Source organism: Melozone crissalis, unplaced genomic scaffold, assembly GCF_028551555.1.
Source record: "Melozone crissalis strain CALT ecotype California unplaced genomic scaffold, PUWL_Pcris_2 ptg000027l_1, whole genome shotgun sequence".
NCBI lineage: Eukaryota > Metazoa > Chordata > Aves > Passeriformes > Passerellidae > Melozone > Melozone crissalis.
Window position 1 is genome coordinate 16,263,586 of NW_026535805.1, and position 27,050 is coordinate 16,290,635.

Here is a 27,050-nt window from a genome sequence, read left to right on the forward strand (position 1 = left end):
TGAAAGAAATTTCTCAGGAGTTATGCTGCCCTGGTACACTCCCACGGAGGATCTCCATATGGGGAGAGCCTGTGCCACCCCTCCATGACAATTAACTGCAATCATTGCTTGTAGGGGGTTTAAAGCCTATGTGTCTTGCTCCTGCTGTCCAAAAATGCCATGGGATGGGGCAGAAGGAAAACGTGCTCCTTTCCTGCCTGCAACCAACATGTCCAAGGCCCATGACAGCGAGGATGGAGATATTCCTGCAAGATGTCCATCACCTGGAGGCACCCTGTGCCCAGCAAGTGCATTGTGCCAGGCTGGGGGGCCCTCCAGCCTGCGGGCAGGCATCTCCTTCCTTGGACCAGCACCAGTTCTCCGAGCTCCATGCACTGGTATCTGGGACTGACTGTGGCAATAACAGGCTACCTGGGGCACATATTAAGTAAGACAAAATAAATGCAGGATATGAGGTGTTTGGATATGAGATGTCACTGTCATATTTTCTGAAAAATCCCTTCGCCAGGATTTCTTCTCCTGGGAAGTTGAGAAGCATCAGAGAAAAATGAAAACAATAATTATCTCATCCGCTTCTCTTGTTTTGCTGCTTTGGAATGTGGTTAGGGATTTTTTATCCAACAGGTGGTTGTTTCATTGGTTTCATGTGAATTGTTTTGACTTAATGACCAATCACCATCCAGCTGTGTCAGGACTCTGGAAGCAGTCATGAGTTTTCATCATCATTCTTTGTAACCTTTTGTCTGTATTCTTTCTCTATTCTTTAGTATAGTTTTAGCATAGTATTCTTTTACATAATAGAATATAATATAATACAATACAATACAATATAATATAATATAATATAATATAATATAATATAATATAATATAATATAATATAAATAGAACAATAAATTAGCCTTCTAAGAACATGGAGTCAGATTCTCAATTCCTCCTTCTTCCTGGGGACTCCAAAAATACCACAGTGGGGAGTGGGTAGGAGGGACAGAGAAGTCTGCATAAGTCCTGTTCTGGTCAAAAGGGTGAGGCAGAGCATGGTCCCTGCTCTCCCCAGCTCAGAAATGGATGGAGGAGACAGCAGCTAGGAACACTGGCACTCATGGGCTGTTTGCTCTCTCACCACTTGTGAGGCTTTGGAGGGGAAAATTGCAAGGAGGGATCATCAAGGAGGATAAGCTGAGGGAAGGAGCTCTGGGGAGCACGGCTGCTGCTCATACTCAGCATCCACTCCCTGAGGAAGGGGTCAAATCTCCAACCTGGTATCCTCACTGCCTCCAGCCTTGCTTTAAATATGGTAACCAAAGGAAAACACTTTTGTGGTGCTAATGTAGAAATTCTCATCCCATGCAACAACAATTTTGCTTGCATCTTATTGTCTCCCTCTATTACCTTTGCCCACACATGGCTCTCCTCTGGGCTGTAGAGGGACTGCACAATGGGAGCCAGCCCCAGCTGGCTGCTCCACTCTGGCAGTGAAGAAGATTTATAACATGAGCAAAGAAGGGAGGGTTTGTCCAGAAGGAGGAAGCTGCTGTGAGCAGAACTTGGTAAGCAACGTCACAGAAATTTGTTTCTGCAAACAGTAAATTATAGGCTAACACAGCTCTGTGTTTCACATAAATTTTATTGTGTTTTGGAGGAAATTGCATATAATCAATCAGGTCACTCCAACAGTAGGTAGTATGTTTCATGTGTGCAGTCTGGTATTTTTCTTGCCAGCTGTTCAGCATAATTCTTAGCAGGATTTTATGCTCTAAAGGGTAACCAAAACTATCAGCATCCAAGGGGACATCTCCTCCTGTTGGGGTTAATGACATTTTTTGGAAAATTCCTAACTATCCTGAAATTAGGAAGAGGCATTCTGTCTGATTGTAAAAATTCAATAATATCCCTGCATCATTTCCTAATAAGAGTATCTGAAAATATTCTCCATAGACAAAATGTACTGCCAGTGTCAGAGAACATTTTCTTCAACACAGAGCTTTTTATTTGTTGTGATTTTTGTCATACATCACCGTTTCAAATTTTTTTTATGAACAACAACCGAGTGGAAAAATTTTTATTATGAAAAAAAGATCTGGATTTGCAAGAGAAAAGAAATGCTAATGGAGCTGCAATTGCTATAACAAAGTACATTTAAAAAACAAACCCTGATGGCTGAAGATTAATCATCTGACAGTGAGGGAAGTAATGCTTAAGGAAGCAACACAGACATTGTGCTTGTGAGTGCCAGCTTCCATCTCTGTGTGCCTCACCTCTGTGCCATGGCACACTGCTCCCAGCCTTGTGCCAGCACAAGCTCCCTCCTGTTACATTGTGTTTCTGGGAGTTTAGATGCCTTTTAGATGAAAAATAATGGGCTGAGTAATTTTTTGGGGCAAATGAGACCCCCCTGTGTGGTTTAAAGTGTGGCAACACCCAGGGCACTGCCAGCAGAGCGAGGGCACCAGTGCTGCAGTGTGGGGGCAGCAGGGGCAGTTGCAGAAGTGCTGTAAATTGGATTCTCCAAAGTAATGGGCTTACTTTTTACTTTTCTGCAACAATATTTAGCCAATGTGTTTTCTCTGATGTCAATGCAGGTACATACTTGTTCCCACAGATAGAGCTGCACAGAGAAGCAAATATGTTTGTTGGGGAGTCCTTTTGCCCACAGCTATCTGCAATTTCCCCTCAAATTAAAACAAGAACTTCCATTCCAAATTACCTTCTAGTCTGTTACAATCCTGGGATATCATCTATACAATTAATTATAGTCAGACCTAGCATTAAAACTAGGAATTGGAAAAAAAAAAATCCTATGAAAACAAAACAGAGTGTCCATATTTCAGTCATTAAAAAACAAAAGGAATCAAGGCTTTCCTTGATTTTGGATAGTCCGTAAATGTCTTGAGGTAGTACCTGAAAGAAAATAAGCAAGACAGTGAACCTGCATACATGGAGGGAAACTGCACAGTTCCAATACAGATCAGCTGAGCAACCTTAAAACTGCTCCAAGCTGCCTTTCCTTGTTACTCTGCAAAAAAGCAGCTCCAAAACTATTTACACCTGGTTGTTTAATTAACTGATAATACTGTTAAGGTTCTAACAGGACTAAAGTAGAAATTTTAGGAATTCAGAGCATATCTGTTCCAAAGGACTGCAGAGGTTGCAAGGAAAGGCTCACATTTATGGGGCTCAGTAAAGAGAGGCTTTAGCAGGCTGGAAGCAGTAATGCAGCTCAGGTCACAATAAATGACTGTCAGGCCAGGGGCACCAGCTGCCTGCCTGCCTTACACAAATAAGCCAATACACCTCCTGTATGTGGCTTCAGATTTCGCTTTTATCCCAAATCCTGGCTCTGGTCCTCCCTGGCATTTTGCAAACTGCATTCCAAGGGGAAGTAGCTGCATATGGCAAGGAACAGTTTGATACCTGTGATGGTGATAAGCACGTGGACCAATGCAGCAGAGAGTGAAAAAGGCAAAGGCAAAGGCTGGTAGGGACCAGGTTGCAATGGCAAAACCAAACCATTCCACAATTTCTCCAAAGTAGTTGGCTCCAGAAACGTAGGTGAACAGTCCTCCTGCAGCAACAGACAAAATATTTAATTTTTACAGTCATCTCCTGCACATGGAAGGTTCTTTCACATAAAGTCAGCAGCAGAATATGTACCCTTTCTTATTCAGCCCATAGCAGTAACCTAAATGCACTTCCCTGAAGCCAGTGGAGCCATGCCAAAGGGGGATCTTGTTTGAAGTTCATGTGTAAATACAAGAATCAGCGGGGATTCTGACTCAGATGTTTCCAGCACTTTCACAACCATTTATTTTCATTTGGAAAATAACTTAAGAAAGACCATTATTAGATTTAAATTATAAGAATTAGTATTAGTCAATGCTTTTCATGTCCTAAAAATATTTTGCAACTTCACTGCCTGTGGGGAATGCACAATCTGGATCTCAGTTTTATGCAACATTGACAAGAGACCGGTAAATATTTGAGGTGAGAAACTCTGGGAGAGACATATCACCATCCATAACAAGGCAGCAGAAGGAGTCAATACCAAGCCCAAGAAATTCTTGGATTCCTATCCACATTGCTCTACAGAGCTAGACATTTCCTGGAAAGGCAATTCAGCAATTGCATCCTTGGTGTTGTTATTTTCCCCTAAAGTTTACACTTTGAATCCACCTTTTGCATGGTAAGCAATCAACTACTACTTCTTTCTGGGCATGTAGAAGACTATTTCCTTCTTTGCAGCTGCCTTTTGCAAAGTTAAAATCCTCTTCCTGTGTCCACTTCAATCTTCTGAGAATGACCAGCCAATTTCCTAAATCTCTCCACTAAGTCTGTGTTTTCCAGATACTCTTGCTGCTTTCCTTGGACTGCCTGCAGCCAGCTCACACGAGTCCCTGCAGCCTGGGGGGCACCTGAACCAAGTACCTGTGCGAGACCAGCTTCTCTGCCATTACTGTCACTCTCCTGTGAATTCAGCCAGAAAACATTGTTTATTCTGCTGCCCTACTTCCTTCAGGGAAGGGGGGATAAGAATGTACCTTGAGGAATCTTGTATGTGACTTCCCCGGGTTTCCTCAGCTGGCGCAGCAGGAGATCACTGTGAATGTTGATTCCCATTCCCAGCAGAAATAAGAGGAGGCCTAAGAAATCAACAAGAAATGAATTACAAAGACAGCTCTGTCCAGATACCCCTGCTCAAGCTCATGTGTGAGGTTTGTCTTTGCAGCAGACAGATAGGGGTCATAATGTGAGGTGGGTGGATTCTTTTTCAAGTCAAAAGGTGCATTGCTGCCAAGAAGGCTGCTGAACAGGAGAAGCACAGGTGACTGGTGACACCAGAGCACTTTCCGCTGAACTTCCAGGTGACCATAGTCCCCATTTATTGGACACTGATGGGGGGACACAAAGTACCCATGGCCACCACAGCTGAAGACAGCCAGCCACAGCTGAGCACAAAGTAAGCACTGAGCTGGAGACAAGTGCCAACATCCTCCTTTTACTGCTGAGGAAAGGGGAGCACAGAGACACAGAGTTATGCAGCACATCACTGGAGCTGGGAAAGGAACCTACATCTCAGCACCTCCCAGTCCACTGGCAGTGAGGCTGCCTGGACAGAGCTTTGAGCATGGATGGAAAGCAGGTACTTGCTGAAGGATGCTGACATTATCTGGCCAGAGCGATCCATTGACCAGATTCCATTTAACTGAAAAACCAGAGGCATTTGATTGAGAAAGTCTGCAGATGATAAGCCCTTCATTTTGTGACATGTTGGACACTGAGAAAACCAGCTCTGACAATGATGGGAAAGCAAGAAAAGAAGTAGTGCGTGCACTGCAATGTATAGATAAAAGACTAAATGCTGATAAAACCTCAACACTTCCAGTAGCAACAGAAAGTTGGTAAGAGCTGTAGGGGAAGAATATACTGTTTGTTTTTTCCTTAATATTTCAAGTACTGCTAATGCTCATTTTCTTTTTTCTTTTTCTTTTTTTTTTAACATTAAATATATATATATAAAAATATATATATATAACTTATCATGAAAATGAAGTTATATGGTGTTTTCTTTGTTGGTTATGTGAGGTCTTATAAAACAATTTCCAGAATTTTTAGTATGTGATGCTGTCTGAAAGGACCAGACTTGCATCCATGGTCTGAAACAGGGTATAGAGAGTACCTTAGTTAGTTTGTACTTATTGTATCTGAAATGTTTCCTCAGACATCCATGTTAATCCTCATTTCTATGTTTACATATAAAACCACTCTCTGTGCAGTACCAAATCTGTAATGCCATCTAACTGCTCTTGTTCAGTTATTCTCTGGGGGATTTTGCGGGGTGAAATTCAGCTAGGCTATTAAGTTACAGAATAGAAAGGAATCGTATTAGCATACAACCAGACTGTGCGTGATCTCTAATCTTCCCCTGTGCCTTACATGAGAAAAAAGAGCTCTTTGTCCCCAAAGCCTCATTCATGCTGGGGTTTTGCCCTGCTTTTCTCTCTCACTCAGGATAGCTGCATGGAGTGCAAAGCTCCCTGGCAGGGAAGAGGAAAGCCCCAGTTTGTGCTCGCACACAGCCACTGCTGGGTGCACGCTTCTGGCTGAGCAAGGGCACAGCCCCCTGCACCTGGGGCCTGAGATTGCATCTCCGTGGCCCACATCAGCAGGAGGCTCTGGAGTGCTGTCAGTAAAACAAGGCTCATGATTTGAGACTAACACACAACATGATATACCTTCAAAGGTGGCTGCCTAACAGGAAAAAAAAGTTACTGCACATTTGTTTTATCTGGGCCAGCAAGCAGGTCTTATGCTGATTTCCATCACTACAGGTTTGACTCACATGTTCACTGAAGATTAGGACATAATTCAAAATGTTTACAAATTGCTTGGAGATTAGATCTTGGGAATCCTGCAGCTGTAATTACCTGATGTAAATCGGATGTCGGTGCACCAATCGTTTGGGTATTCAGCGCAGTAAATCAGGTAGTACCCCTGGAGGAAGCCATTATAGATACAGAATAACATGCCAAAGAAAAGCAATTGCAGTGGGAAAGGTCTGCCTCTAGTGAAGAAAGGGTAAATAAATGTCCTAAGATAGATAAGAAAAAAAAGTCAGCACATTGCTCACGATAACATTGTATTTGCAATTTCTCTGCTGTAGGGAAAAATACTTGAACAAAGCACAAAGTAGAAAATAGGTCAATAAAGACAAAAAATTTGAAAAGAACTGCAACAATATAAGATCAGTAATTTATTTGGAACATGAAATCCTACAGATACACATCTTTTTCTGGTCCTGCAGGACTGCACCCAAGGTGGGAAGTTAGAAAGCTCATCCAGATTCACTGATGCTTTCAGAATGTCTCTGTATCTTTCTCTACGCTTGTTGGTGAAAATGAGGAATTCATGCCCACAAACTGCATTTTCATTTCCAGACTTGATTTAATGCTCCAGTGGGCCAAGGGAAGATTGATTGCTGCAGAGGGACACGGGGACATGATGTTCAGACATCACTGATGTTTGTGAAGGGCAGCACCCACTGCAATACTGATTCTCCGAACAACAATTACTATGCCACGAGCATCGAGCAGCATCGGGAGGAGCTTTGTTATGGAGAAGACATTCCTGATCCCTGAGGGCTTTAACTCATGGTGGCAGATGGGCTTGAAGGCAGTATTGAGACCCTCTGGCTCTCTCACCCCCTGCAGTATATAGCCCAAGAAGTAATCTCCTGTCCCAGCCTCTCTCACTTCACTCGGAAAGAGACTCCCATGCATCTCTGACACACCTCAGCTCTGTCCTGCTCTGCTTGGACACTTCAGTGTAGGGGCAGAGCACTGTTTTTCCCTGCCTCAGGAGCTGCTTTACCTCCAGTCCCTGCCTCCCCTCCATGCTTGCAAGCTTTTGTTTAAAATAAGAAGAGCTACATCCATAAGTTTAATATGCTAAACACCAAGATTTCCATGGAGCTACAGCACCTAGGGCTTTCTTAGACGACAGCTGTGCTCACAGTAGCATTAACATCTGTGTCAGCAAATAATTGGTGCTTGTATAGTTTTAATTTATATGTATGTTTGCTTCAGGTGGGAGTACCCCCCTTGACACTTCGGGCAATCCATATCATCCCTGGGAGAGTGAAACAAAGAAGTTACATTAATTTTTAGTAAGTGTTTTCTTACCTGGCCACTTAAGTGCTGTAAGTGGAAAAATCTACACTCAGAATTCGTTCTTTTGCCCTCTTGGGCTTTGGATGGTGCTCATCATACTGGCATATAAGCATTGCTGATAAGTAATTCACATCCCATGTTGCAAGTGTCAACTAAAGCAAGCTGAGGCATAAAATCTCACAATATTATAAATCTAGATTAAAAAATTCCATGTCTGGAAGTGAGTAAGCAGAGTACAAGCAGCAGCATGTTAATTCACTGCTTTCCAAAGCAAGGCAAGACAGATTTCCAGCAATTAAGGCAGCTGTGATGCAGAAGTGCTAAATACTTTTAAAGAATGAGAAACGTAAGAGGTATGGAAATGTTCTTAAGATAGTGATATCACATTTCTCATATTTGTTACAGAATGGGAAGGAATGCTTTTTGGAGTAATGTTACCAATAATTACTAATCTTGCCCTTTGGGAATGTGATGCTAGAATTATGAGTAAGCAAGGCCAGCTTTAGCATTCTGATCTGCTGCTGAAGTCATATTGACAAGACAAATTTGACCTGAACAGTTACGAGAAAAAGCATGAAAATTTCAAATGCAGGCTTGAAGACAGCAAGTTGTATCAGGGAGGGAATGATGCAAACCACACAAAATTATTTAGGACGTGAATTTATACAGTAGATTCAAGTAGGACTGGCAGCGCTTTGTCCTTTGCCAAAACCAGTCAGGTTTAAGAGTCTCTGAGTTTTTACAGCTGAATGCAAACAGAAGGTTCTCAGGTCCCAGACAAACTGATTGTTTCTGTGCTGCTTCCTGGTGCTGCTATTGCTGTAGAGGTCATAGGCCCTTGAAAGGTGATTTATCCTGCAGTAACAGGAGGCCACAAAACTCTGTGCCATGGAGTGCACACAGGACAGAAAGAATCTACATGCAGAGTAAAAGTACGATGGCAGGGAAGCCAGGAGGCACCAGCTTTGTTTAGTTGTTGCGGTGGTAAAATCCTGGCATCACTGTAATCCTGCCTTGTAGCAGTTTGGACAATCCAAGTCAGGATTTCATCCAAGAATCTTTGTTGTGGAACAAATTCTCCAAGGAAATCTCTGTGGGTCTGTTAAACCAGAGGCCAGATTCAATTCTCTGTATGAGATTGTACTACATGGCTAGTTGAGGGTGCACAAACTATTCCTGATGAGATTTGAAAAAGCAACAGAGATAAAGCAGGGGCATTTAATAGTTTTAAATATTCCATGGAAGAGTCTGCAGCTCTGCTGGAACTATTTTGCAGTGTGGAAATCAAAGGGGGCCTGAAGACCACCATTTTAGAATAACAGAACAAATCTGGCCTTTTGGTTTTAGTCCAATGACAAATTTGACCTTTTACTTTCGGTGCAGTATTGATGACTAATTCATTACTCCTTTATTATCTTTACCAGCCAAAGGCACTGCATCTGACTAAACCATTGCCAGCAGCTTCTTTTTAAATGAATGAATAATGCATTATTCATTTTCTTCCCCATCATTTATTTTCAAAAAACCCCCAAGTTTTGAAGAGAAAATCATTTGACATTGCATCAAATTTCATCTTAGATGTATTAGTCCAGCTTCTTGAAAATTCTGGAGACTCTCACCTAAACCCAGGCAAAGTACAGGTTTTCTGTTATTTCCACAGAAGGTGGAAATCTTTTCACAAATGTTACCATAATCCACTAAGAGTAGATTGTCAGTCCTCCAACAGATTGTCAGTCAGAGATGTTTATGCTCCTGCTGTGTCTTCTCCTCTCCAGGCCCTAGTTGCAGTGTTTCAGACAGTAACAGCTCATTTATGCATCTGGAAGCTCAAGGTGTTTCACACCTGGGGCAGCTGGGCCAAGGGTGCCCAGAATGGAGGACACCTGGTTCCCTCCAGTCCTGTGGGCCACCAGCCTCCTGCTGAGCCTGCCCATCCATGCCTCTGCCACCAGGCCTCCTTCTGGGTCAAACCAGGATGAACAAAGGGCTAGGAAGCAGGAGGATGGCAAGGTGGGCAGGGCTGATGTGGTGCCTTTCTCCTTGAAAGCAGGTGCTGGCCTTAACCCAGTCTTGTCCTACTCATCCTGGGGCACTGTCTGAATGCCTTGGCCCATCCCCTGTGACCCTGGCCAGCTTCCAGGAGAGCCTTATGGACTTCTGCTGACCAGGAATGCTCTGAGTCCTTGCAGGGACATTTTGGTTCTCCTTGGACCGTGGGTGCCAGGGCCTGCCCTGACTGCCTAGTGAGGATGAACCAAGATGCCAAAAACGATGCCTGAGAGCCACTGCCCGTGGCCTGGGCTCCACGTACCCTGGCTCCTTGCTTGTCCCACCCAGAGGTACAAAGGGTGGGGAGGGCTGGTGGCTCAGGTCAGGGCGGGCAGCCAGGCCCTCCCATGAGGGTGATGCCCTCAGGGAGCTCCCAGCTCATGTGTGCACTGAGCTGACCCTGGAAAACACAGACAGGCGGAGTTGTGCAGCTGCTGCAGGGCTCATGCAGTAGGTGAGTTAATGATGGGCCCTGCTCCATCGAAGGCCCGTGTTGCAGCCCCTTTTCTCACTCCCTGAAAACTCCTTGCTGACGTCTGCAGTTCTCACCACTCTGCTGATACCTTCTCAAACAAAGACCTCTCTAAGTAGAGGACAGCTCTCTAAACTCTACTGCACCTCCTTCCTTATGGGGCTGTTTTCATTTTCTTATTTGTACAAATACCTGTACCTCAGGTGATAAGAAAAACCTTGTGATTTGTGTTACACTAACTACAGACCAGTCAGACATGAAAGGATTGGCCTGCCATCAAACCATGGAATTACTTTCAATCTTTCTTGTGCACAGATTGACAACATTGGTGTCCAGACCTGGGGAGATTTACACAGAAGTGTTCTCTTTGCACCAACAATTGATACCATAGGTTTCATTGGAATCACATTACTAGGGAGCTGCTGGCACCCTTGGCATACCTGGCCACTTGGACAAAGGCTCAAGTTGTTCACAAACAGGATGGACTTCTGTTTGGGGTGGCTGTGGTGCCTTACACAAAGCTTCTGATTATTCTGGAGAGTTATGGATGCCAAATCAGATGTCCCAAAGACGTCTGCTGCTGATTAGTCTGCACATACTTTCTGAGCCCCATTCTGTAGTTTATTTGTAGGTTAAATGCACTCTGAGGTAATTTTAAAACTTTTACTGGTTTTGAGTTGTGTTACAATAATTCTCATTGGATATTTATAGGAGAAAACTGTCAAGTCCACACCAGGACTCAATCTGGCACCTAATTTTCCTGTGGCCAATTAAAAATTTTCAGTTATCCCAGACTGGGTTAAAACAAACGTGATGGGTAAATTTTCAGTTCCAAGCAGCAGGCTAATTTGCTATCAGTTTAAAGGGAAAATAAAAGAAAATACTCAAAAATACTTCCAAAAGTGAAATTAGGCATTTTAACCCTCCTTCATCATGCTATCTACAGGTAGCTGTAATCAGTTCCTGGACTGTGGCCCAGTTTGTAAGCTCATCTTAACACAGCTTAAATAATTGAATAGAGTCAGTGAGGGGAGCAAGAGAACAATCGTTTTATTTTGATCATGTAGATTTATCTATCTAGCGATGACAAAAACAAAGTTGGAATGAACTCTCTTTTCAAAGCCAGAAATATTTTTTCCACATGCAAAATACCCTACTTCCATGTTCCTCCAAAGATCTTTGGACAGATTTTGATGGGTCTAATTTAAGGAATAAGAAAGATAGATATATGATTTTAAATCTTTTGATTCAGCTGTATAAAACAATACTAAACCTGCCATATCTGGTTAATTTCTGAGGCATCTATCTAAAAAAAAATTGGGTCAATCTACTGTCCTTGGGACGTTTGTGGTTCATTTCCAAGATAAATCCAACCTGAAGCCTGTTATTTAGGGACAGTCTTTCTTTGTGGTCTCTTAGTGTCAGGTCCAGGGCTGATGAAGACTTCTGGCAGGAGCACTCATTTTTCTCGGGCAAGAGGTAGAGGCACACATCTGACCAACGGATAGGAGAAGGACTGAGGAAACCCTGAGATACATGGCACCATCACTGGGTTTCAAGGAGTTCTTGAGAAGCAAGGCAGTGGGGAAAAGAAAGTCTGGGCAGCACTGATTTAATGCAAAGACATCAGAAATGCAGTAGGATCAGTGGGAAAATGCGAAGAGACTTGTGACTGCCATACTGAACCATGGGGACTGCTGAACTTGTACTGAAGATTAATAAGAATAAACTTATTTCAGATGAGAAATAACACACAATACTAGTAAATAATTTATTTGGGAGAGCTGAATAGCTGTGACCAACAGTTGTCCTGATACTGAAGGGAAGTTAGTTTGAATGCAATGAGATTTCTATTAAATGTAATATAGAAAAAAACACTGAAGTAAAGAGCTGAGTAGGACTGAGAGAGGGAGGATTATCAGAAATGACAGACAAAGGCAGATTCTTCAACAAAGAGAACACAGAGATTTGGAATTAATAAGTAATTCTTATATTTCAGGGGATAAATTATATTCCAGTGAAGAGAGGCAGAAGGTAGAAGCTGCTGAGGACAACTGCCCACCATTTACTGCATTTTGTTTTGAATTATCTGACTCTGGCTTCTGCCAAGACAGAGTGCTGACTGTAAAGGGCCTCTGCTCTAATCTGGCGTGATACCTTCAGGGTTTCATAATGTCTCATGACTCATCTAACATTTTTTACAAACTGAACATCTCAAAGATGATAAACTCCTTAGAATAGATTAGCAGTTGCTTAACACCAGCATTTATGAGTAGAGCTCCAGCGTGGTTCTTGCTGTGCCAGGAAGGCTGACACCATGGATGACAGCACTTGCAGAACAGTCAAAGGAATCAGCAACTGCACTTGACTTGTGGCCACAGAGCTAAAAACAGATTTCAGGTTGAAACCTTGGAGACGGGTCAGAAGAGCACAGTTCCTTACAACTGCCTTTGAATGAAGGGGGGGTTATAGGAAAAAAATATTTTCCAAAGCATGTGTATCTCATGGGAAAGGCTAAAAAATGGTGCTTCTGTATCACTATCAATCATTGAAGGAAAAAAAAATATGATGCATTTAACCTTGGATAAATTTAAGGAATCTGAGCTATGTAATACTCAGTTCCATCATTATAAGTGCCTGAACTAGTCATTGTGACCAGCTAAACTAGTCAGTAATGCCTCATTGATTGATATAAATTGCTAGCATGCTGTGCATTTAGCAAAGTAAGAAGGGTAAATACACTTTATGGATAAAGCTTAGTCCTCTTCACATTGCATACAGGTATTATTAGATGTGCTATATTTAATAAAATATAAGTGGTTGGAAAACAAATTTGGAAAAAGGAAAGGAATAAGACCTTAAAATGGGTATAAAATGGGTATTTGGTTTTAATTAGTAGAAAATAATTGTGTAGGCTTGACTCCAAGGCAAAACTTTTTCCCCTTCCAAACTCACTGCAACAGTGGCCAGGTTTCAAAAGTGTTTTGGAATTTTGTTTATAAATTACTTCATTACTCCTCTTGGTTTTCTTCTATTATTTTTGAAAATGTCACTAGAAAATCTGGTATCTCCCAGTGACTTCCAGCATCCAGACAGAACCAACAAAGGAGAATTCTTCTGGTAAAAAGGCATTAAAAATTGAAAAGCATCATACTGGTTTTGCAGATACAGGACCAAAACACTGTACTTTAATTATTATACATTTTCTAAAGGGACACCAAAAACAGAACTGCTGGGTTTGGTGCACTATCAAGCTGCCTCAGCAAGTCACAATCCATCAGCAAATTACACTCAGTACACATTTATATCAGCATATTTGTTTCTTAAATGTTTCTATTTTGGTATAAACCAAATAGGTTTGAAATATTCTTAATTTAAAATATTATTTTATTTTCATTTGCTATCACCCAGTCACTTTTTCTTTTTTATTTGTATTGTGGAGAGGAGATCAGAATGAGAGCTGAACTAAACAAAGGGAAGAATTGATTGACTGCCCTTAAGCAAAGACAACTGAAACAGGAGCCAGATGAACAAGATATAATATCTTTCTTACCATCCCTTGTCAAATTTGGCATATTCATCAGAAAGATGGAGATTTTTTTAAAAAGTACTTTTTCATAGCCAAAAAAGGTTAAGTGGAGCTAACAGAGTAAAGGGAATATGTTCCCTGTACAGATCCCTGCTGAAATCAGTACCATCCCCTGCAAACTCACAGTTTGTCCTCAGACACTACACAGGCAGGTCAGGGGAGTGCAGAATGTGCAGCCTGATCAGCCTCCTGTCTGAGCAGCAATACCTGTCACAGCCTCTTTGACTCACAGTCCTGTGGGTCTGTTACAGCAGGGCACAGGACTCATTTCCATATGCAGCCCTATTTTCATGAGGTAGGTTTGTTGAGTGGAGGAATTGACATAAATTGGACATATCATAAGAGAGGGATGGTAGGAGCAGACAATGTCCTATGTCTTGACCTTAGATTTTTTACTGTCTCACATGTCAACCTTTTAAGTCACTTGGTTTAGAGGATGTTAAGTGGCTGCAAAACTGAAAAATTATATCAAGGAATGGTTCACAATTGTTTACTATCAAACTAAAAAGATCTTTTGAGGGAGATTCTGCAAAAGACTCTTCGGCTACTACTCAGGAGTTTTTTCATTAATATCATGCCTCTGGGGAAAAAAATATTTGCAAGGTTTGTGGCTGATGTGGCTTTGAGAGATGCTGAGCACACCAAGAATGAAGACCAGAGTTTAGAATAGTCTTGAAATACTTGTTTGATAGTTTTAAAACAGTTGATTTAATTCCATAAAGACAATGGGAAAATACTACACTTAATTAAGACCAAATGTAAAAGACAGGCTGAAAAAAGGGCTGGATAGGAGAGGAAATGGGGGTAGGTGGCAAACTGAGCCAGTGGTGTCAGGCTTTTGTGAAAAAGGCAAATGTTAAAATGTGTTGTTGGAGACACTTGAGGTAATCTTTCCCCTTTGCAAGGAGCTAGTAGGAGCTTAAATGATGCTCTGTCCAGCTCTCTATAAAAGACAAAGTGGAAGCAACTCAAAGATAAACAGCTGTGGTCTAGGAAATGTGATGTGAGGAAAGACTGAAGGACTCAGGGGTCTTTAAAATAACTAAGAGAAAACCGGTGGAAGACATCATAACAAACTGCAACTGTATAAAAAGCTCCTGCAAAGAAAGGAGTCAAGCATTCTCTTGTCTACTGGGAACACAGTAAGAAGCAACAGGCCTGAACAGGTGTATAGAAAATGCAGCTTAGATACTAGGGAAAGACAGTGAGGCATTGCAATATTCTAGGAATCTCAATAAGCAGTAATTGTTAAGGACAGGCTAGATAAATGTCCATCAGGAAAGAGAAGAAAATTTGAGGACTGTATGTGGCCAGGAACTGCCTGGGAATGGGAACATGGTGCTATTTTAGTCAGAGAGAGTCTCTGATGGACTCAGCACCAGGCCAGCTATCACAGTGGAAACCCTAATTAAACTTGGTCCAGATTTGTGCTTTCATGCGGATTAGGGGACAGGACGACTCGTTTGGGGATTAAAGTTCAACTTGACTAGATAGATTGTGTTGATGACAAATGTGCAGATCTCACAGTGCTTCATGATTACCTCTACTATTTGATAGTATCTAAAGGGCAACAGCACTTAGAGGTTATGAGAATATTTGTTGTTTTATCTAAGCAATAGTGTGCCAAAGCCTTAGCCAGCCAAAGGTATCTCCCTCTTTTCTTCTTCAGAAATAATCACTTGGTATTTATGAAAACAGATCACTTTGTTCCTATTGCTAAACTGTGGGAGTCTGCCAAAAGTGTGAAAGACATGCCAGAGTAACTTAATCAGACACTATGCTGTGCACTTCAAAAGTTCCCTGTTCCACTGGAGCAGAGTTTTGAGAGTTCACAGAGGTTGAGATCATGAGCAGAACAGGAGGATGCGTCTACAGAAAAACTGGCACAAAATCCAAGGATGCACAGATCTGTGCTCTCACAACTGCACTTATCAGATCAAGTGTCATTATTTTCCATAAATTGCTCCTGTGGGCCTGAGAAATGACCAAAGGACGACAGACAATTGGTAATCTATCCTTATTCAACATTAAATCTTGGTCAGATTATATTCAGCCAGCATACTGATCCTCTATGATCTCATGGCACTCAAGGCAGTATATCCACATAGAGAGGAACAAAATTTGAAGTGGCCAGGTCAGATCCTGAGTTTGTGCTTACATTAAAATAATCAGAGGACTTCGAAGCCTTTTCTTTTTCCTAAGGAAAAGCTGCCATGGGCTTATTCTGAGTCACAGTCATCTCTGTTTCCTTGCAAAATGTGTCAAAAGATTTCCTGACACTGAGAGCTGCTGGATGAATCACTCAGCACAGTGTCTGTATCGTCTCTTGATACCTGGGCATTGCCCTCTCACATCATGACCTTTTCCTTCCCATTTCTTCTCACTCCTGCCCCACTACTGCCCTAGCTGTTGTTAACAACTCTCCTACTTGTCCCTCCTGTGCTCTTTCAGCTGACATTTCTGTCTCTTCCCACCTTGCAGCCCTGTAAAGCTCACAGTTGATTTATTTCTCTGCATTCAAGACATGTTGTATTTTTCCTAATCCGTGTTGCCAGAACTTCAGCTAGGAGACTACTTCTTCTCTGTTGATTATCCTAGCAGCCAGAAAACCTTGCTCTGTCCCTACAGTGCCAGCCTAGAGCATACTTGGCTGGATTGCAGGCTTGCATTTTAGCCTCAGCTGAACCAGAGGAACAGACTCTAAAAATGTTAGCTGACGACCTTTCTGTTTGAGCAGATACAAACGCACTTCTCAGACAGCTCCGCCAAGTTTAAATTGCTTTCCCTAGGAAGAGTCAGAGACCTGTCTCACTTTAGTAACCTTATTCTGGGCCAAGTTTTAAAATGTGAATGCTTTAATGATTCTTTTTTTTTTTTTTAAGGTTCTAAAGAGAAGCAAGCAGGCAAAAAAACCCCTCAACACCGTCATGTAAGTACTTTTCTTCCATTCTGTCATTTCTCAACATTTCTTCCTCTCCTGTTCTCAGGAGCAGCAGAAGTTTAATAGAGGTCCATGCATTGTCCTACCCCAGATGTGTGACAGGAGTCACTGGAAGGTTTGCTCAGGACCACACTGTCTGGAAGTATTTGCATGTGCCTCTCCAGCAGGAGACCATGCTAATGTGACTATACTTCTTTGGGTAGCCCAGCTAACTTACTCAGAGCTCTCTGTAGCCTTCCTGCCCAGCCTGAATGCTGGCATGACTACCGAGATGAAGGAGCCTTGGCTTTGCAGGAAAGTCACCCAGCCCATCTTTACCAGGACGTCAAAGAGCTGCAGGTCATCACCTGCCTTAGGATCTGCTTCAGCAAAGTCCTTCCTGGGAACTGATCTGTTCCTTAGCATCTCCCCTAAGCAAACCCTCTTTCTCTAGCAGTCAGCACATCTCTTTGAAGACAGCCTTGACAAGGTGACATTTCCCAGAGCCGTTTCTGGGAGGCAGTCTCCCAGCATGGCAGGTGTTGGATTAAGTTGGTGAACTCTAGCCCTGTTGTAAGGAAAATGGTATCTCATACCTGGCTAAAGCTGACTGTGGGTGTTGCTACTCCATGTTTATAAAGGGTAGTAAGGAAGGAGGAGGTCAAACCCAGCTTCCTTCAAACAGGACCTTTTTTCATTGCTGTTGAAGGTCACATTTGGATACCCCTTCCTAGGAATGGTAGGGGGTAGAAATGGTAATGGGCAGAAATTTTCTGCCCATCCTTAGGTATCAATACAGTAGTAACTGGTGCTTCAAAAGTTCACAGCTAGGTAGAATTGAGCTGGTTCTTAAAACAAATTTGGACCTGTAAAAAAATTTACAGTTTTTTCTTCTTATGAATTGCCTTTTCCCATTTCCCGACACGGAACATTTTAACTAATATTTTAATTGTTTGTTTGTTTGTTTGTTTTGTTGGGTTTTATAACAAAGTAATCCCATTGCTACTGTTGTGGCAAAGAGATGTTGCAAACATAATTGGAATGTCAGCTGAGTGCTCAGGTCTTACATTTAAATGGGTGTAGATGTACATGAATTTAATTACTTGACCAAATTCAGTAAAGATCACCCTACTGATCAATTCACCTGCCCCATTTAAACCAATTTCTGGACAGAGAAGAACCACTTGCAAGATGTATAAATTAAGAATTGTCTCTTAAATTAAGTTTTAAAGTATTTCTTTATCATAAACATTCTTGACCAAATTTTGCAGGAGATACCAAGAATATAACTTACACCAAAGGAAATACGCAATGTCTGGGATGGACACTGATTTATAATCATACTACTAGGAGGGTATTTCACAATTTTATTTTTCTTAACGGATCTCCATAAAACTGGCAAACTACCTAATTATACAGGCTCTTGAGTACACAAAGGGACTATTAAAGTGTGTCCTTTTGTCAAACAATATTTATTGGCTTAGTATGAAAGCCAATGTTTCCTCCTTAATGGCTGTCTCTATTATGATAAGAAATCAAAAAAGTCATATTTGTGGATCTTGAAGGAGCAAGATCCATCACAAATTTCCCACTGGGCATATGGAGTGGACCTTAACACTTTTCTCTTGGTTTTTATTTTCCTGCTTAAAAGAGTAGCCCAAATAAGGGAATACTACAGACATCTCATGATTAAAACAAATAATTTTCTTCTTTGGTAAAAACATTACTATTTTCAAGTAAAAACATTTACAGAAACTCCTGTATATATATATTTTTCTTTTCTTTGTATAAACCTTTATAACTCTGCTTTTCTGATATCAACACCAAGAATGTGGTGATGCAAATCCAGATCTTTCCCAGATCCTTGCCAGTCTTACCAAAGCCCAGTGGGGTTTGGAGCTCAGGATGTTGTTGTCCTAAAGGATTTAAGCTCACAGGATAGCAAGTGCTTCCAGTTCCTGGGTGGGCTCAGACCTCACACAGGGGAGATCAGAGCAACCTTCTTGTGCCTTGGTGATGTCCTGGTGGCTGACTCTGTCCTGGAACTGCAGTTTGGACAGTTCACTGCAGAACAGCTGGACTGACACCCACCAAGTCATTTTGTCATTAATAGCAACAGTGAGGTCCCAGAGCAGGCATGAATACTCCTTTAGTGCATTTAAAGATGCCTGGTAATAACAAAACAGCACAGGTGAATTAGCATCAGATATAAAGATACTCCTGAGAGGCATGATGTCTTGAAAGGAAGCAAAAAAAGATAAAAGTCTTAAGTTATGTCTGCAGAAAATCTTCCAGACCAAGAGACAAAAGGAAAAATCACATGGGTACAATTTGGGCTGGGCAAAAATGAGAGATTTCTGTAATGTTAGCCCACTTCCTATTGGGAAAGGAGTATATAGATAGGATTATTTGTGCTAATTGTTAGGAAGGCAATCAGATAGTATTCTATTTTGAGAGCAGAATTAGGAAGCAGTTCATAATGCTAGACAAGACTGCAAGGAAGCAAACTCCACACTAGCACTGGGTACATGAGCATTTTACAATTCTGAGGCAAAGCATATGAAGAGATGCTTTTCTTGGCTATCAATACATTAATCTGAGGAACCTGGATAAAAATAGCAATGAATCTACTATTTTCACAGAAGAGAAGAAATTATATATTAGCATTAGTGTAATGCACTGGGATGCCTGGGGAGCAAGGAATACCCAGAAGAGGCACAGCAAATGGCCAGCCTCTGTTAGGGATATTGCTGACAGATCTAGAATTACTGCCAAGGCCAAACAGCAGGAGAGAGGATGCAAATGTGCTACTGTGTGGCTGGTGAAAGCCAAAAGGAATCTGGTCAGGATCTATTCCAAAGCATCAAGGGGAAGGAAAAGAGAACAGGATTTGTTACTTGTCAAATACCTGTAGATTTTGTATTGGGAGATTAATTATAAAGGTTATAAGAGGCCAACAAGAGAAATGTCTGTAGTTATTGACTCTTAATAGTGGTAACTTTCTACGACCAAAGGATAAAATAAATATTTCTGTGGGAAAAATTAATCTCTAGATTGGATCTATTGGACCTAGTGGTTGTTTTCTGGTCTGGTTATATTCACTACTAGCAAGGAGAGTACCACTTAAATATGTCAATATCCTTCAATCTTAATCTAATTTCTGTTTATGCACTTCGTGTTTCAGAAAACATAACTAAAACTCTGTATGAACTAATACAGAACACCTCTAAAAATTATAAGCAAGTTAATTGATAAAAACTTCACTCATTTGGAGCCTCCGTCCTTCAGCATTTCTCTGGAGTCTTGAGCTGCTTTTCTTACTGATCACAAGTAGGTATTCCTACTTGAAAAAAAGGACCAGTCCAGGTAAACACAGCACCTGCCTGACCAGCCAGTCAGCTCAGGCAGGTACTGCATTCTGCAGAGCAGGGGAGAGCAAGAGCCCTTTCCTTTCTCCCCCCAGCTTAGTTCCAGAGAGAGGGAAGCTGGCCAAAAGAAGTGTTAAAACTTATGTGAGGATGCAGTTTTCAAATATGCTCCTCATTGCTCATTCTCTTGCCACAAATTTCTGCATTTCCTGATCTGTTTAGAAATATGTCAATTTTTAGAAAACCAGCTACAGGTGCACCAAATGGGTCACCTTCAATCAGGGGAGTCTGGGGATCCAGCTGCACCTCAAAGAGAAGCTTTACCTAATGTCTCTCAGATTCACTTCAGAAATTAAGATAGCAGTTTGGTTTGTTCATATATTAACTGAATAAAATAGAAAACAAAGATTTGACTTGATTGAAAACAAAGTTGCAAGAGAGAAAAATAAATAAGTAAATGTAATAGGTGGTCTCTTTAAATTGCTTGTGCCCCAGCTATTAAGGGCAGCACAGAAGGGGTACATGCAGCACCCTGTCTTTTACACCTCTGTCTTCAGGATTATCTTCACAAGTCAATGGGACAGGGCCTTCCCTGCTGCTGTTGTGCACAATGGCATCACCTCTGCTCCCTCACCACTCTGTCTTCCTCACTGGTAAGAGAAATGCAGCATGAAGATTTATATGGGATTGGATTGCAAAGGTTTCCTCTCATTGCCACATGGTATGTTTCCCACCTTTGGTTTTTAAAGCTGGACTGCAAAATGGAAAGGCAGCAAACGGGTTTCTCCTCGCCACCTGAGGCCTTCTGCTGCATTCCCAGCACAGCCCCTCCAGCAGGAAAGGCTGTATTACAAACTACATTTCAAAGTAAAACACTTTGTAAGTAATTCAGCACAAGAAGTGTTCCTATACGTACATCTTACACCACCATCATTTTCAGCTCACGACCAGCTTTCCACAGAGATTGCATATACAGATGGCAGACTTGGCAGTCATTTCTTTTCTCACTTTCTTCCTTTTCTCTACCTTCCTACCCCACCACTTTTGGAGGCCCCTGCAACCACAGAACCTACCCTGTGAAAGTGAAGGTGCTATGAGCTTACTGAAAACAGACGTGGAAACTCAGATTTTGATTTTTTTTTTCAGATTCCAAATTATTCCAGTTATAAGAATGTTATATTTAGCACCAGAGAGCATTTGAATTCGATGAAACTCATGCCAGGCTGTGCTGATAAAGTGCTCGTTGAGACACAAAGAGCTGGCTAGCTAAGGAGAGCAGCCAAAGAGTCTGGGGCTGGGATCCCTCCCTTCCTTCTCCTCCCCTCAGCAGCAGCAGAAGCAGCAGCAGCAGCAGCAGCAGGCTGCCTTCATCCCTTCCCGAAAGGCACAAAGAGAGAGGCTGCTGCCTAGCGGTGGCAGACAAAGGCAGAAAGCTGTTCTGTTGTTCTGCTGTCACGGTTCACTACGGGCCACTGGACAAGGCGGGATGGAGGGGAGGTCTCCTGGCTCCATCCCTCCCTCTGGAATCCTCCCAGACAGAAAGTCTGTGCTCTGGGCAGCACTAGAGGAGGGCTCCCTGGCCAGCAGTCACCTCCCAGGCGACCATCTCCTTTCTCTGCCAGAAATGGCTCACAGGACTCCTGCAGGCAAGCAAAGATGTCCTCTAAATGAGGATCATCAATGTCCTTGTCAATGAGGCACCATCAGCGTTAACCCAGTTTCCAGAACAGTATTAGGGTGGTGCCTTCAACACTCCAGCATACTCCTCAAGAGCCTGACAATAAATACAAAATCACCACTGTTTAACTGGTCCATGGCACAAATTCTAGACAAGCAGTGAATGTGAAGGTAGGCTGGACAGCACTTCTAAGCAGTGTGCCCATATAAAAAAGTTATTTTAAAATGAAGGAAATACAGTGATATAAACAAAAACCAACTCCTAAGGAGTGATAGATTGTAACCTTGGTTACAATCCAGGTTACACCAGCTCCAGTGTGTTCTAAGTAGCCTGGAAACATAGGATGTCCCTCTATGACTCCAAACAGAAAAGTGCTCTCCTAATCTGTAAACATCAGAGTAGGATGGCGGAACAGGAAAGTAATGTTCTCTCTAGGCATGCTACTACAGCTCTGGCACTGCATCATTCATCACACACTGATGTATTCATTTTAGAATGGATACAGAAAAAAAAAAGAGAGGGGAAAAAAGCCACAGAAATTATCTGAGGACTGAGAGGGGGGAAAAAACTCTGTCATTGAGGGTCTGCTGTGGTTCAGTGATATTATAAATCTAGTTTACAATACCTCAGTTCAAATGAAAAAAAATTATTGTGGCTATTTGACAACATGTCTGAAAGCAGGACAAGTTAATTATGGTGGCTTAAGGCTGTTCCTAAATTTATGAAAAGGTAATTTTATCCTGACCAACTTCATGCTGGATGAAGTATCATGTGTCTGCACTACTCTAACTCTCTGTCAGATCAGGTAATGTCTGTCCCCCTATATCTGGCTTGCATCCACCACAAACCCATCAATTCAGCATAAATATGACATCATGTGTGGTAATTAATGCCCCAGAAACATGATCATGTGCTCCTATATTATCTGCATCAAACTGATGCTGACAGAGGGCTTGACAGCTCTGTAACAAGCAAATTAAAACGGGATCCAGTACCATGTAAGTGATATCATGGTAAGAGAATACTGAAGGACACTAGGGAGTGCTTTAAATTAGCACAGGGTGGATAGAAGGAGCAAGGCCCACTGGCACAAAAATCAAGACTATTCAAATTTAAGCAAGACATTTTAAACATGTTTAAGTAAGGGTAAAAGAATTTAGAAGATTGACACTACCAAAGAAAACACTGGATTTTTAAAAAAAATAAAAACACATTAAAAAATGATGGATTTTTCATTTTCAGGGGTCTTCAGGTCAAGATTGAAGTTGCTCTGAAATATGTGCTTCAGTCTAAAAGGAGCTACTGGGGCAACACAGCTGGCTAGAACACAAAGAAAGGCAGAATTGCTAAGCACAGCAGTCTTTTGGAAGTCTGTGTTTCTCCATTATGGACTGTAATGTCCTTCTGAGCACACCTCTGATGAAAACTTCCCTTCCTCATGAATGTTTGCTATAGTAGATGAGACAAGATTAGGAATTATAAAATCTCCCCTGTGGAGAGAAAGAAGTCACTAAATTATGCAACAATATACAAAGAAAATGTGTCATACAAACACAGAGGAATGTTTAAGTACAGATACCAGATGATCAGTAGTGAAAGTAGGAGTGGATTAACAAAATACCTTTATGATTAAGAGTGGAACACTTTTATTCATTTCAACATCTTAAAGTCAGAAAATGAAGTAGGCTACACCCATTAGGTAAATGCAATTTTATTATTGATTGATATAACACTTATTATCCTTGCAATCAAGTTTAATCATGGAAGTATTTAAAACTGTTGTTAGATTCTTCCAAGTAAAGATTATAAAATGAAAACAAAACAAAACCCTAAAAGTCAAACTACATCCTGGCTGTTATGTCAAATTACTGAACCTCTTTTCAAACACTGTATGGCAATGGAACTTTCTAATGCAGTGTCAACAGTATATGGTGACTTGGTATATGATTTGTTCAGCATAATTTTATAGGTAAACAGCCATAATATGCAAGTGCACATAATATGTAAGTACACTTGTTTTTCAGCTGTGCAATAAGACAGCTTGCCCACCAGCACTGTCACCAGGATGTGGTGGCTCTCAGCATGGAACAGGGAAGCCTAAATTCCCATGAGGTGCTCCCTAGAAAACCCAGGAGCTGCAGGTGGGCTTAGACTGGAGCTGATTCTGGATGGCAAAATCTGTGAATGCCCAGTGGTCAGGGATGTCTCCTCCATTGTTTTCATCTTCCTCCAAGGACTGAGTAAATCCCATTCTTTTAATTAAAGGCTGAATCCAGATTACAGTTATTGTGCCACTTACTGATTGCTAAGAATTTGACCCAATCTTTAGAGGGTCCAAGGACTAAAAGACTCTAGGTAGCAAAAAAGTTCGGAAAAGAAGAAAGTTGCAGAAATTCTGTTTAACTGTAAGATATGCTACAGGCTAAAAAATTCCTCTGTAACAATAAATTATCCTACCTGCCAGAAATTGTAGATAACAATTATCTGTGCTGATAGTTAAAACTTTCATGTTATCAAGAAGGCTCTAATCATAAACACAACCATGTGGCCACAGGTCATCCTACCAAGGATCCCTCCAAGAACCTGCCTGTCCTATAGTATTGGCAGGCAAAACCCAGAAAAACTTCTATTTTGTGATTTTGCTGCTCTTTTACATAACAGCAGAGTATTAATATTTAATACAACATTTCAAATATTAATTGATTCAGCAGAATGCCAGTATGGCTTGTGTGAGAAGGGGCTGCAGCCTGTGAGATTGATATTGGAGTAACACCCTGTATTAGCAAGAAAAGTTTTATACAGACTTGGTTGAAGTGAGGAAGTGAAGAAGAATATTCCAGAGAGAGATGAGAAGATCCCCGAGCTGTGTGGGAAAGAAAACGTATGAAAACACAGAGCTTTTGCCTCAGTCCAGCAGTAAATTTGGGAAAGAAGCCACAGAGTCAATAGATGTGTGCACACTGGTAGGGTTACACTTATTTCATTAGTCCAGTGGTGTTCATGGATAGTTGTGTTTCTCAAACAATCAGAAATTCTTGATAGTAGAACGCATTAAACTAAATTCTGTATAACTACATATAATCAATACATCCAGCTTTCTGGAAGCCAAATATGTTATGGATGTGTCCTCGAGTTGACTCCTGCAGTAAAGACAATGGGAGTGATAACAAATACATGCCTAAAATAGTGTTAGCAACATAAGCCGTTCTCTGAAATATCTCCAGAACAGCCTTGAGTTTCTATCTCTAAACTATGTCTAGAGATACTGCAACTGGATTTTCAATATATTGATTTTGGTTGAGGAGCAAATAATTATTTCTGATCAAATATTACAAGAATGTTTTCTATTTCTATGAAGCAAACTAAAACCAACAGATATGGGAATGGTGGTGGAAAATGTCAAATCAAATCAAGGTTTTGCCACAGAAGTTACATTGCTCTTTACTACATAATGGCATAACATTTTCACGTGCACTTGCCACTTGTGAATAAAAGCCATTTTATTCCATAAACCAAATTCAGTTTTCTCACGACAGAGTTCCACAGAAAATGGAAGTGGAGAGGATGGATTCTGGTGATATTCTCTGCAGAACTGGGTGGCGATTGTAGAGCTATGTCTCTTCAAAGTTATCACCAACACCGGATAAAAACTCTACTATTTATTTACTCCTGATTAGCAAATACAGAATTAATTAGAGCTACAGCATTCGTTGACTCTGAAAAGACCAGGTTTCTAAAAAGAAAAGATATGAAAAGAAAAAAAACCCAACACAAATTGGTACTTCGGTAGTGGAGCTGGAATGACGAATTGAGCATAAAGAACCAACTTTGGTGCCGTGGCACCGCACGCCAGCGGCGCCTGTGCTCGCCCTGCGCTCGGGCAGAGCCGTGCGCTCCCGGTGCTCCGTCGGCAGAGCCTTGCGCTCCCAGCCGTGCGCTCCCGGTGCTCCATCGGCAGAGCCGTACGCTCCCGCTCCCGGCGCTCGGGTGGACCCATGCGCTCCCGGTGTGCGGGCAGAGAGAGCCGTGCGCTCCCGGCGCTCCATGGGCAGAGAGAGCCGTGCGCTCCCGGCGCTCCGTGGCTTTGCCCTCGGCCACCCTCACGCGTATTCCCACGGCTGCGTTCGGCGGCCGCTGCTGCTCCCGGCGCCGCACACGCGGCGCTTCTCCTGCCCGCAACAAGCGCTTCCTATGTACCTTTACATAATGTCTGGATGAGTTTTATCCTAACCTTTCCTTCAACTCAGAGAAACCTTCTTTTATTTCTTTTTTCTTTCTTTCTTCCTTTTTTATTTCCTCCCCCTAAGGGAACAATTCAAAGCATCCATCCTCTCCCCTGCTTCAAGCACCCGAGCACCACCGGGTGCTCCTTCCCCCGGGGCAGAGATGCCCACCCGGCCGGTCCCCACTCTCGGAGCGGAGCCCGGGGCGCGGATGGCCAGCCGGACTCGGGCGGGAGCGATGCTGCAGCCAGGACCTGCCCCGGCCGCGCCGCCCGCCCGGCTCCGCTGCTCCCGCAGCTTCCCTCGGCTGGGTTTCCCGGGGCGCGGCGGCCGGGAGCCGTGCCCGGCGGCGGTACCTGTAGAAGTAGTGCCAGCAGAAGAGGCAGCAGAGGAGGCGGCAGCCGAGCGGCTCGAGGCGGGGCGGGCTGCGAAGCGCCAGCAGCAGCGCGGGCACCAGGAAGGAGGGCAGCTCCTGCAGGAACCAGGCGCAGCGCGCCGGCAGCCGGCCCCGCGGCCGGCACAGCCGCTCCTCGTGCTTCCCGTAGCGGGACGGCACCCGCAGGTGCAGCGAGAGCTGCAGCAGCGCCAGGGCGCCCAGCAGCGAGCTCAGCGCCAGCACCAGCCCGGGGAAGCACTGCATGCTCGGGGGCGGGCGGGGGCAAGCAGCCCTCGGCCAGCGCCAGCCCCGGCCTTATTAGAGCCGCGGCCGTCACCCCGCCCCGCCGCGCTGCCTCCCAGCGCCCGGGCTCGTCACAGGGCGCAGCCCCCCGGGCCGGAGCGGGCGAGGCGCCCCGACCCGCCCGGAGGGGAGCTGACCCTCTCTGTCCCTCCCCCACACACCTAGAGGGGAGCGGTCCCTCTCCATCCATCCCTCCCTCCCGCCCCATCTAGAGAGGAGCTATCCCCCTCCATCCCCGCCACCCATCCCGCCCGGAGAGGAGCTGTCCCCCTCCATCCCCGCCACCCATCCCACCCGGAGGGTAGCAGTCCCCCGTCCCTCCCTCTGTCTCTCGCCCCTTCCCTCCCGTCCCCCGCAGTGCCGGGTTCCGCGCCCGCCCCTCCCGCCGCCGGTGCGATCCATGCCG

The 27,050-nt window shown here is 43.1% G+C and overlaps 1 protein-coding gene across 1 annotated transcript; it reads right to left on the reverse strand.

Annotated features, from left to right (window-relative positions):
* Positions 1-1,640: 1,640 nt before the first annotated feature.
* Positions 1,641-26,611, reverse strand: SRD5A2 (steroid 5 alpha-reductase 2). Its single transcript, XM_054279149.1, has 5 exons — positions 26,322-26,611; positions 6,425-6,588; positions 4,538-4,639; positions 3,414-3,564; positions 1,641-2,900 (listed from the first exon to the last, which is right to left on the reverse strand). The coding sequence occupies exons 1-5, from the start codon at positions 26,603-26,605 to the stop codon at positions 2,834-2,836; spliced, it is 768 nt and encodes a 255-aa protein (XP_054135124.1). The 5' UTR covers positions 26,606-26,611; the 3' UTR covers positions 1,641-2,833.
* Between the last annotated feature and the right edge of the window lie 439 nt (positions 26,612-27,050).